Source organism: Cebus imitator, unplaced genomic scaffold (genome assembly GCF_001604975.1).
Source record: "Cebus imitator isolate Cc_AM_T3 unplaced genomic scaffold, Cebus_imitator-1.0 Scaffold129, whole genome shotgun sequence".
In the NCBI taxonomy this organism is placed as follows: domain Eukaryota; kingdom Metazoa; phylum Chordata; class Mammalia; order Primates; family Cebidae; genus Cebus; species Cebus imitator.
This window is the reverse complement of record NW_016107444.1, coordinates 113,533-127,013: the sequence shown is the minus strand read 5'-3', so window position 1 is coordinate 127,013 and position 13,481 is coordinate 113,533. Positions and strand designations below refer to the sequence as shown.

The window sequence follows — 13,481 nt, the reverse complement described above, 5'->3', positions numbered from 1 at the left end:
CAAGGTACCTTCAAGACAATTCCCTGGATGGTAAGACACTGATCAATGACAGTGAGTTGGGGCAATGAGTGCTTCTCTGTGTCTTTACCCACTAAGCAGGGGCCTCAAAGATGCCAGCTGCTGGGTGGGGGCTGGAGATCCAGGCCAGCTCTGTGATTGCTGAATCAGCCTGAAGTGTGTAAGTGCAATCAGCAAGGCATGATCTCCCTCTAGCCTCTTCTTCCCAGCTCCCCACTGCCCAGGAAAGGATCTGACAAGCCACAGAAGTAAATAAATAACTTAGAAATAATAAATAGGGGGCCAGCTCCCACTAGTGCATACAGGTCGGCTCCAGCACAGACACTTTCAGCCAACCGACTGCAATGTCGCCTTCAAATGCTGTCTCCACAGGGCCTGGGTGGGAGCTGATGCTGCAGCCACTGTAGGGTTCATCAGAGGAGGTGTCCCAGGTTCGAGGCTTGGCCAGTGCTAGAGTCTGTGAGAAGTGGGTCCCAAGGTCTTCATAGCTGAGGTCTCTGGTGTCTTTTAGGCTGGGATCCGCAGGGTGAGGGTCCTCGGGCTGCTAGCCAGTTGTCCCTCCACCTCTCCAGGGATGCTGTCCATCATTCACCGGCAGGGGCCTCTCAGCTCTGAGGCCTCTGTCCCTGGCTGAGGCCGCTGGCTCTGCGGGAGGGTCCCAGACAGGAAGAGCCATCGGTAGGGGTCCAGTCTGCAAAGCCCTGGAGAGAGCCCTCAGCCCAGGCAACCGCAGGCGGTGGCCGAGAGGCGGTCCACGGTTCTCCAGGTGCTGTTGACGTCCATGAAGGAGACCGATTCGTAGCGCGTGGGTCGGCAGCAGGGCTGGCTGACAGGCCGGGAGCCCGGGGGCGGTCGCAGGGCCCCGGCGCCCAGGAGGCTGGCCAGGCTGAGGTCGTGCGGAGAGCGCGCGCGGCGGCAGGAGCCGCTGCAGAAGCGGAAACGCACCAGCTCGTCGGAGCGGTGGCCCAGGCCGAGCGCGTGCACCGGCACCAGCTGCGAGCGCAGGCGGCAGCCCCGCGCCCCCGCTGCCGGTGCGCGGGTGCCCCGGCCCCCAGCCCGCGCCGCGCGGCCCCCGCGGGGAGGAGCAGATGGTTGCGCGGGCGGCGGAGGCGCTGGCCGAGAAGGCTGCGGCGGCGGCCGCCGGGCTCTTCCACTGCACCAGCGGGCTGTGCGTCCCCCTGGAACGAGACCCAGTCACGTGCGGTGTCCCGGGCCAGCCCCGCCCCGCCCCCTCGCCCTCTCACCTACCCGGCAGGTGGCCGGCGGGGGGCGCCAGGACCGGCGCGGGGCCTTCGCGGGGGACGGGGCTGCGGGGCGCGGGGCCGCGGGGCGCGGGGCCCAGGGAGGCCTCTGCGACGCTGCTCAGCAGAGCCAGAGCGGCCAGGGTTGGCCACAGGGCAGGCTGCGCGGAGAGACCAAGTGGAGCCTCAGGGAGAAAGAGGGCGCCCAGTGGGCTTGGGGAGCGAGAACCTCAGGGAGGGGCTGTCCTTGGGCTGAGATCAGGCCGGGGATGGGCTCCTAGCTGTGTAGAGGGGAGCTCAGGAAGGGCCTAGGTTCCGGTATAATGGGTTTGCTAGCTCGGGGACGAGGTGGGGGGAAGGAATCACCTGAGTGCCCCGACCATTCAGAGAAGTCCCACTCCTCCTCCCATTCACCTGGTCCCTTCCTGACCATTTCCCCTCCCACATGTAACCGCGGCCCAAGCCAAGCCCCACTCTCCCTCGCCAGTCGAGCTGCCTCTCTTCAGTACCAGCTGGGAGTCACTGGGAGAACCACTCACCTGCCACCTAGGCCAGGGGCAGTGGGACAGTGCAGAGAGGCCTCCAAGTCCAAGTTCCATCTCTATCAACACCAGGAGCGCCCATCAGCCTTTGTGGAGCTGTTCCCCCACCCTCCTCTTGAGGCAGCTTGCAAATTAAGAGATGGGTTATCTTTTGGGGGGCCATCCTGCCACCCCAGTTTCTCCAGGTGAGGAGCAAGGGGCCTGGACAGCTAGACTCAGCCCAGCAGAAGTAGCTGTGCTGGGAACCTTACTATGTGTTAGGTGCTTTGCAGCTATTCTTATACAACTCCAAGAGGTAAATGTTTAATCCCCTTTTTCCAGATGAGCAAACCAGGTTCAAAGAAGCTCAGAGGTAGTCTAAGGACACAAGGTCACACAGCTGGAGAGGAGAGAGGGGTCCTCTTTTCCCAGAACCTTCCTGCTCTGTGCTGTAGGGCTGGAGATGCCAGAACTGGCTGGAGGGAGTCATAGCTGGACACAGTTGGTCCTACAGAGAGCCTTCACCCTAGGCTGCCAGGGAGAAAGCTGAGGCCTGGAGAAGAATAGGGTGCTAGCTGGTCACTCTGAGTTATCTAATGATAGTGAGCCCCAAGCCTCAGCCTGCGCTGTCCACCCAGAGCTGCTTCCCCTTGCTCCTCTGTGAACTGTGTTCTGGATCCAGAGCCACTTGCGTTCTCTCCTCTGACCATAGGTGTCCCTCGATGACCACAGAGCCAGGGGATGGTGGGAGCGAATGGGCCCTCTGAAAACATGGGGCCTGGGCCATGGCTTCCTATGGCCACCAGGGGGCAGAGTCTGCCAAGCCTGCAGATTCCAAGCAGGGTGGGCTTTTCTGTACCCTCAGCTACACTCAGGCCTGAGCCACTCCCAGGAGGGCCAGCCAGGCTTCCATGCCAGCCTGGTCTCTGAGAGCTGAGCCACCCTGAGAGGTGGTCTAGGTCTGCCCTCCCAGCCACTTGTGGGTCTAGCAGCCTAGTCATGCTCCTAGAAGGTTCCCCCTTGGGCCATCATCTCTGATCCCAGCCAGGCTTCCCAAGCCTCCACTGCTGGCATTTCCAAACACCCTTCTGGGGCCCCAGAGCCTTCCTCAGTCCTCTTTAGCCAGCCTTCTCTTGGTCCCAGCTACCACCCCCGTCCCCATCCCCATCCTCTAGCACACAGAATGCTTGCACACCTGTGGGACAGACCCCCAGGCCTTCCTGGGGTGGTCCTCCAGGTCCTGGTGTGCACCTCTTGGCTAAATGGAATCAGGGCCTCTGGGCCAGGCCAGTGACTGTTCTCTGTGATGGCGGGAAAGGCCGGCAGGACAGCCGTAGGCGCCCTTTGCGCTAGGGGGAGCCCGGGAGCAGGTCTCTGGAGGGCCGCTGAGGCCCTCCTCTCCTCCCTCCTTGCCGTCTGGGGCCATTTGGTTCTCCAGCCCTTGCCTCCCCATCCACAGCCCGCTACTCACCACGGGGTCCTGGACCGTGTTCTTCTAGGCACCTTTCCTGGGATTAGTGCTGGGCTATCCCCCGAAGCTCAAACGGCTCATGCCCAGGACTGTGCACCTGGCAGTGCCTCTTTTAGCCAAAAGTGTAGTCTTGGCAGCCAGTCTGCGCCCTGTAGCGGCAGCGGGAGCCTCACATTACAGTGGGCCGGCAGGGCCAGCACAGTCCCAACAAGCGACAGGAGGGACTGAGGGGCTGGGAGGGGCGGAGAACTGTGCTGAGGGCCCAAGAGAGGGAGGATGCAAGAAGAGTGGAGGGGGGTGGTCCTGTCCACTCCCTCAGCCCAGGAGCGTCCATCCAGGGCTGGGACCGGGGACAGGCAAGTGGGCTGGCTTACCTCGGGTGTGGGGCTCCGGGCCCAGGTGGCAGAGAGGGCTGGGGCCCGAGGGACCTGCTGCTGGCGGAGCCCGCGGGCCTTGTCTGGGGGCCGGGCCCAACTCCATCCCTCTGCAGCCTCCTGCCCGCCGCCGCCGCCGCCATCCGGTGTCAAATTCCAGCCCCGGCGTAACCAGATCCCGGGGTGGGGCCGGGAGCGCCCCTGCCCCGCCCCACCTTTCGGGGCTCACCTGGCTGCTCCACCCGTCGGATCCAGTCCCCCCTGGCTTGGTTAGGTCCCCCAAGGTTGGGAGGCGGGTAGATGCTGGGAGGGGCCCCTCGGTGTGGAGAGTAGAGAACTCGGGCGGCGGAAAGGCACGGAAACAGGGAGTTGAGTTTGTAGACACGCAAAGTAGAGAGCTGGGAGGCCGGGCCGAGGGCGGGAGGGAGTGAGGGCGGGGAGCGACGGGAAGGCCTGGGAAGGCCGGTCCCTGTGTGGGGCAGCTGCGGGCTGGTGCGTGCAGATTTTGGGGGCCTGGCTGTCTGCCCTGCAGCAGCTGCCCTCTGCTCCACCGGTTTCTTCTCTTCGCGGCCAGTTCACCTGCCTCATTGGGTTGCTGAGGTTCTGCGCAGAAGCTTTCAGCTCGGGTCTCCCCATAGCTCACCTCCCGTCTCCCGTGCTGCCTAGGGCTTGGAGTACGGACACACTTGCAAACACGGGGGTCACTGGGGCACAGTAAGGGCAGTGTTGGTAGAAATGGGTACTGAGGGCTGAAGGCAGGGGTCACAGAGGAGGAACATCTGAGCTGAGGCTTGAAGTAGGGAGCCGGAGGGTAGCATTTCAGATACCTAATTATGGCAATTTGGCAGGTGGGGTGAGGACTGGGTGAGGAACGCGGATGGAAAGAGCCTAACCCTGGGGACCACGGAAGGGTTTTGAGCAGAATGGTGTGATCACATAGGCATTTTTGTGGATGACTCTGGCTATAGTAAAGAGGATGGGTGAGAGAGAGGTGGAAATAGAGTTGGGAGGCTGCTGCGGAGAGAGGATGAGGTCTGATGCAGGGTGTGAGGGGAGCCTGGGGCTGCTTCTGGAACACGCAGTTTTGAAAATTCGCTGGTGTCTGACTGGATAGGGTGAGGAGGTAGGTGGGCCCTATAAACGTGTGCCTTTGGCGGGGTGACTCAGGAGGGGACATTCCGGCTCCTGGGAGGAAAGGCAGGGCTCACGAATTCAAGGTTGGACATGCTGAGTTAGAAGGGCCTGTGGATTATCCAAGTGGAAATGTTCTGGAAGCAGGTGAATTTGTAGCCTGGAGGAAAGCAGAGGGGGCTGGACTGGCGAAGGCAATTTGGGAATTGTCAACCAACTGGCAACTGGAAGCTGTGGGCAGGGATGAGAGTACTGGGGGTGTATGGACCATCTACACCCTGGCTATGCATTAGAACCACTGGGGACCTGTAAAAACTACCCACATCCGGGCCCCACCCCAGACCTCAGACTTTCAGGGTGCACATGTGCGTTTTCTTTTTTTTTTTTTTTTTTTTTTTTGTGAGACGGAGTTTCGCTCTTGTTACCCAGGCTGGAGTGCAGTGGCGCGATCTCGGCTCACCGCAACCTCCGCCTCCTGGGTTCAGGCAATTCTCCTGCCCCAGCATCCTGAGTCGCTGGGATTACAGGCACGCGCCACCATGCCCAGCTAATTTTTTGTAGTTTTAGTAGAGACGGGGTTTCACCGTGTTGACCAGGATGGTCTCGATCTCTTGACCTCGTGATCCACCCGCCTTTGCCTCCCACAGTGCTGGGATTACAGGCTTGAGCCACCGCGCCCGGCCGACTACATGTGCGTTTTCAAATGGCACCGGTGATTCTGGTGCATGCCCAGGGCTCAGAGACCATAGAGAACTGCTGCTGCTGCTGGTGTTGGGGTTGCTGCAGGTGTGCCAGGAGCCCTGCGGGACAGGAGGCCAAGCGGGGAGCTGCTTGCTCTGTCACCTCCCACAGCTGGCTGCTCCGCTGGGGCACCTTCCTTGGGGCTTCTTCAGCCCGGGCTACCACTTACAGGCATGCAGCGTAAGCCCTGTACAACTCCATGGGGTGCCATCCAGACAGGAACATCTGCAGGGTGGTGGCCCTATTTTCAGTAGAATTTGGAGGGCATTTCTGGGTTGACCTGTCCCTCAGTCAGGGCCTCCCTTACCCTCCAAGTCCAAGAGGCTTCTGCCTAAGGCCAGCCACAGTGGGAAGGGGCACGTGGGAGTCTGCTGGGCCCTGGGATGGCCAGGACTCCAGCCTCAGGGCTCACCAGTGGGAGGGCAGCCCAGGGCTGCCTGGACTCTTGGGTTGGGGTGGGCAGGAGAGAGGTGCAGAGGCCGGCCACCCCACTTACTACCTGCCGCAGCCGTAATGTCTTGACAGGAAGCTCATTTCACACTCTCAAGTGCAGGTGACAGTCTGTCCATTCTCAGGCCTGCCTAGGGATGCTGCGGAAGGAAGGGATCAGACTCTAGGACTCTTAAGAAGGTGACGTGTGTGTGGGGGAGTGATATCTTTTCTAAAGTATGACAGAGGATGCCTAGAGTGGGGCTGAAGAGAGAGGACGTGCCTCTGTTCTAACGATGGGGCCTGGGGCATGTTCTTCCCAGTGGGCTGGGAGTGTTGGGAGTAGGGTAGGTCTGCGGGCCTCTGCCTGCTGCAGGGGCTCGGCAGTACATCTTTCCTGTGCTTGCAGGAATAACTGTCATTGCAGAGGTGGGATTGTGGCAATCCTGGGGCAATGTCCTAGGGCTGCAGGCTCCAGTCCTATGCCTCTGCATCCTCTAAGAGTGTGCCCTGAAACCTCCCGTCTCAAAGAAAGAGGATCCCCGACTGCATGGGACAGGAGATGCTCGAGACCTCTGGGTGGCTATCTAGGCCCTGCATTAACACAGAAGTAAAGGGGACCCAGGACTCTGTGGGCTAGAGAGAGGGCCCGAGGGTTTGGTGTATTTGCTGCGGCTTTAGATTCCTGTTTCTTTCAGGAAAGTTAGAGAAGGCAAAAAGAGACCAGGCTCAGGGAAGAGCTTTATTGCTTCCACGAGGGTGGCCTGGGATGGCTGCCGCAGCCTGGGTAAGGTCCTTTGGCCTTACTTCCCTCTGGTCCAGGCTAAAGGCAGAACCCAATGACCTGGCAGTCTCGTCGCTGAAACCTAGAACATGTGGCAATTTGGCGAGTCCAGGCCTGGGGTAGTCCTATGGATCAGCTGCAGCGGCGGAGGGGAGCTCTTCCCAGCAGGCCGAGCCGGGCGTCACCCTCCTGAGCTTTAAAGCTCTTTCTGCTGTAGCCCTGGGGTGGTCTTGTTGGCTCCGAAGGGATGGCTCCAGGGTTTCCCTATGGGACAGCTAGGGCTGGTGAGTGGGAATACCCCATCTTCTCCCCAAGAAAGGCCAAACAGTGTCATGAGCTGGTGGGGGCTGGATTGAGATCCTGCCCACCACCCTGCAGCCCCAGAGGAGGGTACAGGCCGGTCATGGCACTCCTGCCCCACAGGGAGCTCACTGGTACCACTGCCTGATGGGCCCTCTAGTGGGCCTCTTCCTGCATGGCAAGTGGATCCAACTTGACATCTCCAACCTTATTTAAAAATAAATTATCCCCACCCTCCCCCCTTCCCAAATTCACAAAATGATAATACACCAAACACTGATTGGAGAAGTGGTTCCGGCAGCAGCCTTGCTGCCCAGTGTCCCACCGCCTGCGTGCTAGGCCTGCTGGGCACAGCCAGTAGCCTGCTGGCCCTCTGGCGTCAAGGACCCAGGCTGAGAGAGGCTGCGTGCTGGTCTCTGAGGCTGGCTGCTGAACAGACATAGCTCTGGCTGCTCCACCGAGGCCTCGCTGCCCCTGGGGCCCTTGGCACTGTCCTTCTCTGGGTCTGAAGACTCCTGTTTAGGTGGCGCTGGCTGCTGCTTGCTCCTGGTGGTGCTTGGCCTCTATGGCCGTGTGCTGGGCCCACTCAGATGCCACTGCTTAGATCAGTGATGACACGAGCTTTCACCAGCTTCCGCAGAAACTCTTTCTCTCGCTGGATATTGTGCGTCCAGGACTGGAACGAAAGAGATGAAGTGATCAGTTGGGCCTTTGCTGAAACCTTTGTTTAGTGCCCCTTCCGGGTCTTGGTACCCTTTTCCAGTCACCGCTCTCCAATACTCTGTGACTGTGGTGATCTGAAGGCAGATACTGGGAATCAGTTGTGCCTACAAGGTAATGACCGTGCTCTATGAGTGCTACAGCCCATCCTCCTCCCTTCCCGTGACATTGAGAAAAGAACCTTCATAGCCCTTCCCTCGTCCCAGGAAAACCGTTAAGCTTCCCAACCTCCCTCCTCGGCATGAGCGGAAGGACCTTGTTCCCCCAGACTTCAAGCCACTTCTTGTCAGGAAGCACCAGGTTATAGATACCCTGCGGGCAGGCAATGTGAGTCACTCTAGTCCAAAAGCAATAGCTGGCTGAGTCACTCCCTGGCCTGATGCAATCTATTCTCCAGGCCTGGGAGCAGCGGATGAAACCCCGCCTCCCAGATCACAGGAGCCATGGGGCCTGCGGAGAAATGGCTTTTTAAAAAATTTAAAAATATTTTTTTAATTGAAATAATGATTGTATATATTTTTGGGGTAGAATGTGATGTTCCGATAGATGTATACATTGTGGAATAATTAAATTAAGCCAACCTCACCTACTTACCAATTTTTTATGGTGAGCACATTTGACTATATCTAATAATAATGTCCTATATTTCAAAATTACTAGAAGAGGCTTCTGGGGAAGACTGTACCCAGGATGGGGTCCTTTACTAACCCCAGGACTCTCACCAGAAAACTTTGATAAAAAAGGCTTGATTGAATGAAGGGGTGAGTGACAACAGCCTTATCAGAGTTTGTCCCCGAGTGGCCTCTCTGTTGCGTTTGTCAGCAATGAGCTTCACCATAACTGATTTTTTTTTTTTTTTTTGAGATGGAGTTTCGCTCTTGCTCGGGCTGGAATGAAGTGGCGTGATCTCAGCTCACTGCAACCTCTGCCTCCTGGGTTTAAGTGATTCTCCTGCCTCAGCCTCTCAAGTAGCTGGGATTACAGGCATGCGCCACCATGCCTGGCTAATTTTATATTTTTAGTAAAAGACAGGGTTTCACCATGTTGGCCAGGCTGGTCTCCAACTCCTGACCCTCAGGTGATCCACCCGCCTCAGCCTCCCAAAGTGCTGGGATTACCTGCATGAGCTACCATGCCCAGCCCACCATAACTGTTCACAGCCACTATTTACCAGTGCTGAGAAGTGAGCTGGGTGCAGTGGCCTGTGCCTGTAGTCCCAGCTACTTGGGAGGCTGAGGCAGGAGGATCACTTGAACTTAGTCCACCTGGGCAACATATCCAGACCCCATCTTCTGAAAAATAATAAATAAATGAATTTTTTAAAAAAAAACCTATGGCTCTGTCTAGCCCTTATTCTGAGCCAGTCAACCCTCTCCACCTTCCAGATCTTTTACATCTGAAACTCAGGTGGTCATCAGCCACACTCCCAACATTCCTCTTCTCAGAGCACTCCCTTCGACCTCTGTGCTAACCACAAACCCAGCCGCCTTGAAGGACAGTGTCCCCAGACTCCCTCTCAAGTGGTGGCTGTTTCTTCCCTCACATTCCACACTCTACAGCCTCTGAAGGCGGGAAGGGTTTCCTCACACCCCGTTGTCCCTCCAGACTCCCTAACGCTCTCCAGCCCCTTCAAGGCTCCTGTCATTCTACTCTGCCATCTGTACTTGCCCCTCCTCATTGCGGATCCCTGGACAACTCATCCCCATTCTTTGAAGATGTAAGCATCTGCCTCACTGTCTCTCTTTGAAAGAGTAGGGGCTGTTAGGCACAGAGTAGGTGCCTCAATATTTGTTGAATGAAATTAGGTTTTATAGATGAGAAAACAGAGGCGTGGAGGGATGACAGGGCCAGGGTTTGAGTAGATGTGGAAACTCGTTAGCCTCTTTCTTATCCCTCATTCTCATCACTCCTCTGGAGAAGCAGTAACCAATTTGATGGGTCAGGGTCAACAGTACACCCTGGGAGTCACTGAGGGTTAAAAGGTCAGCAGAGGACTGGATATTTGATATTAAGGAATCACTGTTAATGTTTTTAGGTGTGATAATTTTAAAAAAAAAGTTGTTTTTTTTTTTTTTCTGAGACGGAGTTTCACTCTTGTTGCCCAGGCTGGAGTGCAATGGTGCGATCTTGGCTCACTGCAACCTGTGCCACCTGGGTTTAAGCAATTCTCCTGCCTGAGCCTCCCAAGTAGCTGGGATTACAGGCACCCGCCACCATGCCTGACTCATTTTTTTGTATTTTTATTAGAGACGGAGTTTTACCATGTTGGCCAGGCTCATCTTGAACTCCTGATCTCAGGTGATCTGCCTGCCTCGGCCTCCCAAAGTGCTGGGATTACAGGCATGAGCCACCGCGCCTGGGATGAATGAAGTATTTATGGCTGGAAGGGTATATGGTATCTGAGACTTGTTTGAATCAGTGGAGTGGCAGCATGAGACAAAGAGATAGAACAATATTGGCTGCATGTTGATGCTTGTGGAAGGTGGGGGCAGGAACGTGGGTGTTCATGATATCCTCTGTACTTGCCAATTTCCATCATAAAAAGTAAACAAGAAAGCCGGCCCTGGGGTGTAGCTCTCTTGGATCAGGCAATGCCACCTCTCTGGTACTCTTTTCCTAATTCTGCTGTGTATGCAGACAACTTCTGAGTTCACGAGAGCCCCGAACTGGCCATGGCTGGTGCAGGATTCTGGTCACCTGGAATCAGGATCATGGTCTCCAGCCTTACCAGGACCCTTGATTCTGAGCATGGATGCCCATCCAGTGTCACAGTCCTCACTCTCAGAAGCTCTTTTTCTTTGGCTCCTCTTTCGTCATCCCACATTTAGTATTGGTGTTCAAGGGTCCTGCCAGGACGAGATGCACTTCTCACTCTCTGTGAAATCTCATCCTTACATCTGAAGAAGAGCTGTGCTCACAGCTCACATATCTATACTTCCAGCCTGGACCTCAGTGCTGTGTGACAGATTCCTGTACGAAGCCACACCATCCTCCAGCTGCTGCCCACTCTCTCCTCCCTTCTCCTCCAAGCGTCCTGAGAGATGCCTTGCCATGAGCAACATCTGTGTTCTCTAGGGTGCCTTCTAATTACTGTTCACTACTGCAGTCTGGCTTCTACTCCATGACTCCTTTGAAACTGTTCTCACCATAGTCAGCAGTAACTCTAACAGCTAAATCCAACGGCCACCCCTCAGCACTCATCTTACTGGGTTTCCCAGCAGCATCATGCTGTGGATACTCTTCCTGGAACACTGCTCCTTCGTCTTCCATGATGTGGCACCTCCCCGATTCCTCCGTCTCCTTTATGAATTCCCCTGACATCCCTTACATATCCCAGGCATTCAGCCCTCGGTCCATGTGTCTCCACATCCCACACACCCCTGCTGGGCCTGCAGAGTGAGCTGATCAAGGCAAGTGCAGCTGAAGCGAGGGGAAGCCAAGGTGCTGAATGGTCCACGTGAGACACCCCAGGTAACAGAGGGATTCCAAACCCAGGCACCAACTTTCTCAGTGAATCCTCATCTGGGGGTTGGTAAGTAACAGTGGCAAGTAGGGGTAAAACAGTAATCATAATGGCTAAGATTTCTGAGTGCTTACTATGTGCCAGGTCTTTTTTTTTTTTTTTTTTTAACACATTATCACATCTGGTCCTTTCCAAACCCCAGGAGCAGGTGCTGTTACTATTCCTTTCACTGATAAGGAAATGAAGGTCTAGAGTCAGGCACTGTACTGAAGTGCCCAAGTCATCTTTTTTGATTTGAGAAGCTACACTCTTTTTTTTGAGACAGAAGCTTGTTCTGTCACCCAGGCTGGAGTACAGTGGCGGGATCTCGGCTCACTGCAGCCTCTACCTCCCAGGTTCAAGCAATTCTTCTGCTTCAGCCTCCCAAGTAACTGGGATTACAGGCACACACCACCACACCCAGCTGATTTTTCTATTTTTTAGTAGAGACGGGGTTTTACCATGTTGGCAGGACTGGTCTCCAACTCCTGACCTCAGGTGATCCGCCTGCCTCGACTTCCCAACGTGCTGGGTTACAGGCATGAGCTACGGTGCCCAGCCAAGAAGCTACACTCTTTTCATGGAGTGTGGTGCAGCAGATGCGGAGAGCCTCAGAGCCAGTGAGGTTTTGCATGTAATGGAGGGACAATGGCCTGAAAATGGAGACATGGCAGGTGGAAGCAAAGGAACAGATTCCATCAGAGAGGGCTGCAGTCTCCTACCTCATCCTGCACCAAGGCAGTTCCCAGGTCCTACTGAGTTGAAATCCTATTTCTTGCCGCTGTCTCATCGCCTTATACTTCCAGCCTGGACTTCCTGCCTCTGTCTCATCGCGTTAGCCAAAGATCGGGATCGTCACCTCTCTCATCACCTCTCCCCTCATTGTCTCAGCCAAAGATCTGATTCAGGAGTCACCATCTCTTGCCCAGAGTGCAACAACTTCCAGCTAGGTTCTGTTCCTGCTTCGCCCTCTCTCCTTCATTCTGTGGCCATAGTGACCTACTACATGCTAACGTAAGGTCTCAAACTCACCCACAGCTCCACACTGTCTTCTAAATAAAGTCCAAACTCCTTCTGTGGCATAGAAAGCCCATTAGAATCTGCCCATCGCCCATGTCTACGGCTCGCACCCTCTGCATAAAACTTTACATAAAAGGAATTTATAAAAGACCGAAGATATAAGTAAACAGAAGCCAGGAGGCTGATAAAAGCTATGAGAGCAATCGAGTGGGTGCTGGCTGGGGACAAAGCAGCAAGAAGGCATGTGAAAAGAGGCAGGATGGAAGACTCTCGGGGCCATGGGGATGGTGAGGCAGTTCTAGAACTGTCCCAGACCCAGAATGGCATCTCCTGAACCCTAAGCCAGATAACAGGAGGCCCAGCTGGAAGGCTGTTTCTAGCTTCCTCTGAGATTTCCAAATCCCCTGCATATCCTTGAAACAACTCCCAATCACTTGAGATGGTTGGAAGAAACCTGCTGTCGACTGAAGGTTTATGTCCTCCCCAAAAGTTCATATATTGAAACCTAACCCCCAGTGTAATGGAATTCGGAGGTGGGGGTCTTTGGGAGGTGATCGGGTAATGAGGGTAGAGCTCTCATGAATGGGATTAGTGCTGTTATGAGAGACTCAGGGCCTGTAATTCCAGGACTTTGAGAGGCCGAGACGGGAGGATACTTGAGGCCAAAAGTTCAAGACCAGCTTGAGCAACATAGCAAGACCTCATCTCTACAAAAAATAAAATAAATTAGCCAGTCTGCTACTACTAGGGAGGCTGAGGTGGGAGGATCACTTGAGCCCAGGGATATGTGGCAGCAGTGAGCTATGATCACACCACTGCACTCCAGCTTGGGCAACAGAGTGAAACTCTGTCTCAAAAAGAAAAGAGAAACTCAGGAGAGCTGCCTACCTCCTCCATCATGTGAGGAAAGTGAGAAGACAGCTGTGTATGAACCACCTCTCTGGTGGGTCCTGACCAGATATTGAATCTTCCTGCACTTGATCTTGTACTTCCCAGCCTCCAGGACTGTGGGAAATGAATTTCTATTGTTTAAAAGCCACACAGACTATGGTATTCTGTTATAGCAGTCTGAAGGACTAAGAACCAAAAAAGCCTGATACAATCAACATAGATGATAACTGAAGTCATGGACAGGGATGTAAATCTCCCAGATAATATGCAGAGTGAGAAGAGAAGGTTGGCTGAGATGGAGCCTTGGCTAGTGCTTTTTTTTTTTTTTTTTTTTTTGT

General features: G+C 55.3%; 2 protein-coding genes across 5 annotated transcripts in view; both read right to left on the bottom strand.

Annotated features, from left to right (window-relative positions):
• Positions 1 to 263: 263 nt before the first annotated feature.
• Positions 264 to 5,118, bottom strand: ARTN (artemin). Of its 4 annotated transcripts, none has more exons than XM_037742832.1 (5): positions 3,626 to 5,118; positions 3,252 to 3,400; positions 1,799 to 1,925; positions 1,267 to 1,444; positions 264 to 1,196 (listed from the first exon to the last, which is right to left on the bottom strand). In XM_037742832.1, exons 3-5 carry the CDS (start codon positions 1,856 to 1,858, stop codon positions 733 to 735), a joined length of 702 nt encoding a protein of 233 aa, XP_037598760.1. In that variant the 5' UTR covers positions 1,859 to 1,925; positions 3,252 to 3,400; positions 3,626 to 5,118; the 3' UTR covers positions 264 to 732. The 4 variants fall into 4 exon arrangements, with proteins under 4 accessions (XP_037598760.1, XP_037598762.1, XP_037598761.1 ...); XM_037742834.1 differs by having other exon boundaries at positions 1,267 to 1,420; XM_037742833.1 differs by having other exon boundaries at positions 1,799 to 1,860.
• Positions 5,119 to 6,655: 1,537 nt separating this feature from the next.
• The window catches only part of ST3GAL3 (ST3 beta-galactoside alpha-2,3-sialyltransferase 3), a 114,012-nt gene continuing 107,186 nt past the window's right edge, over positions 6,656 to 13,481 (bottom strand). Inside the window, exon 9 of the mRNA XM_017540710.2 lies at positions 6,656 to 7,686. Coding sequence (XP_017396199.1) covers positions 7,597 to 7,686 — 90 coding nt within the window. The 3' untranslated portion in view covers positions 6,656 to 7,596. The remainder of the gene's footprint in view (positions 7,687 to 13,481) is intronic.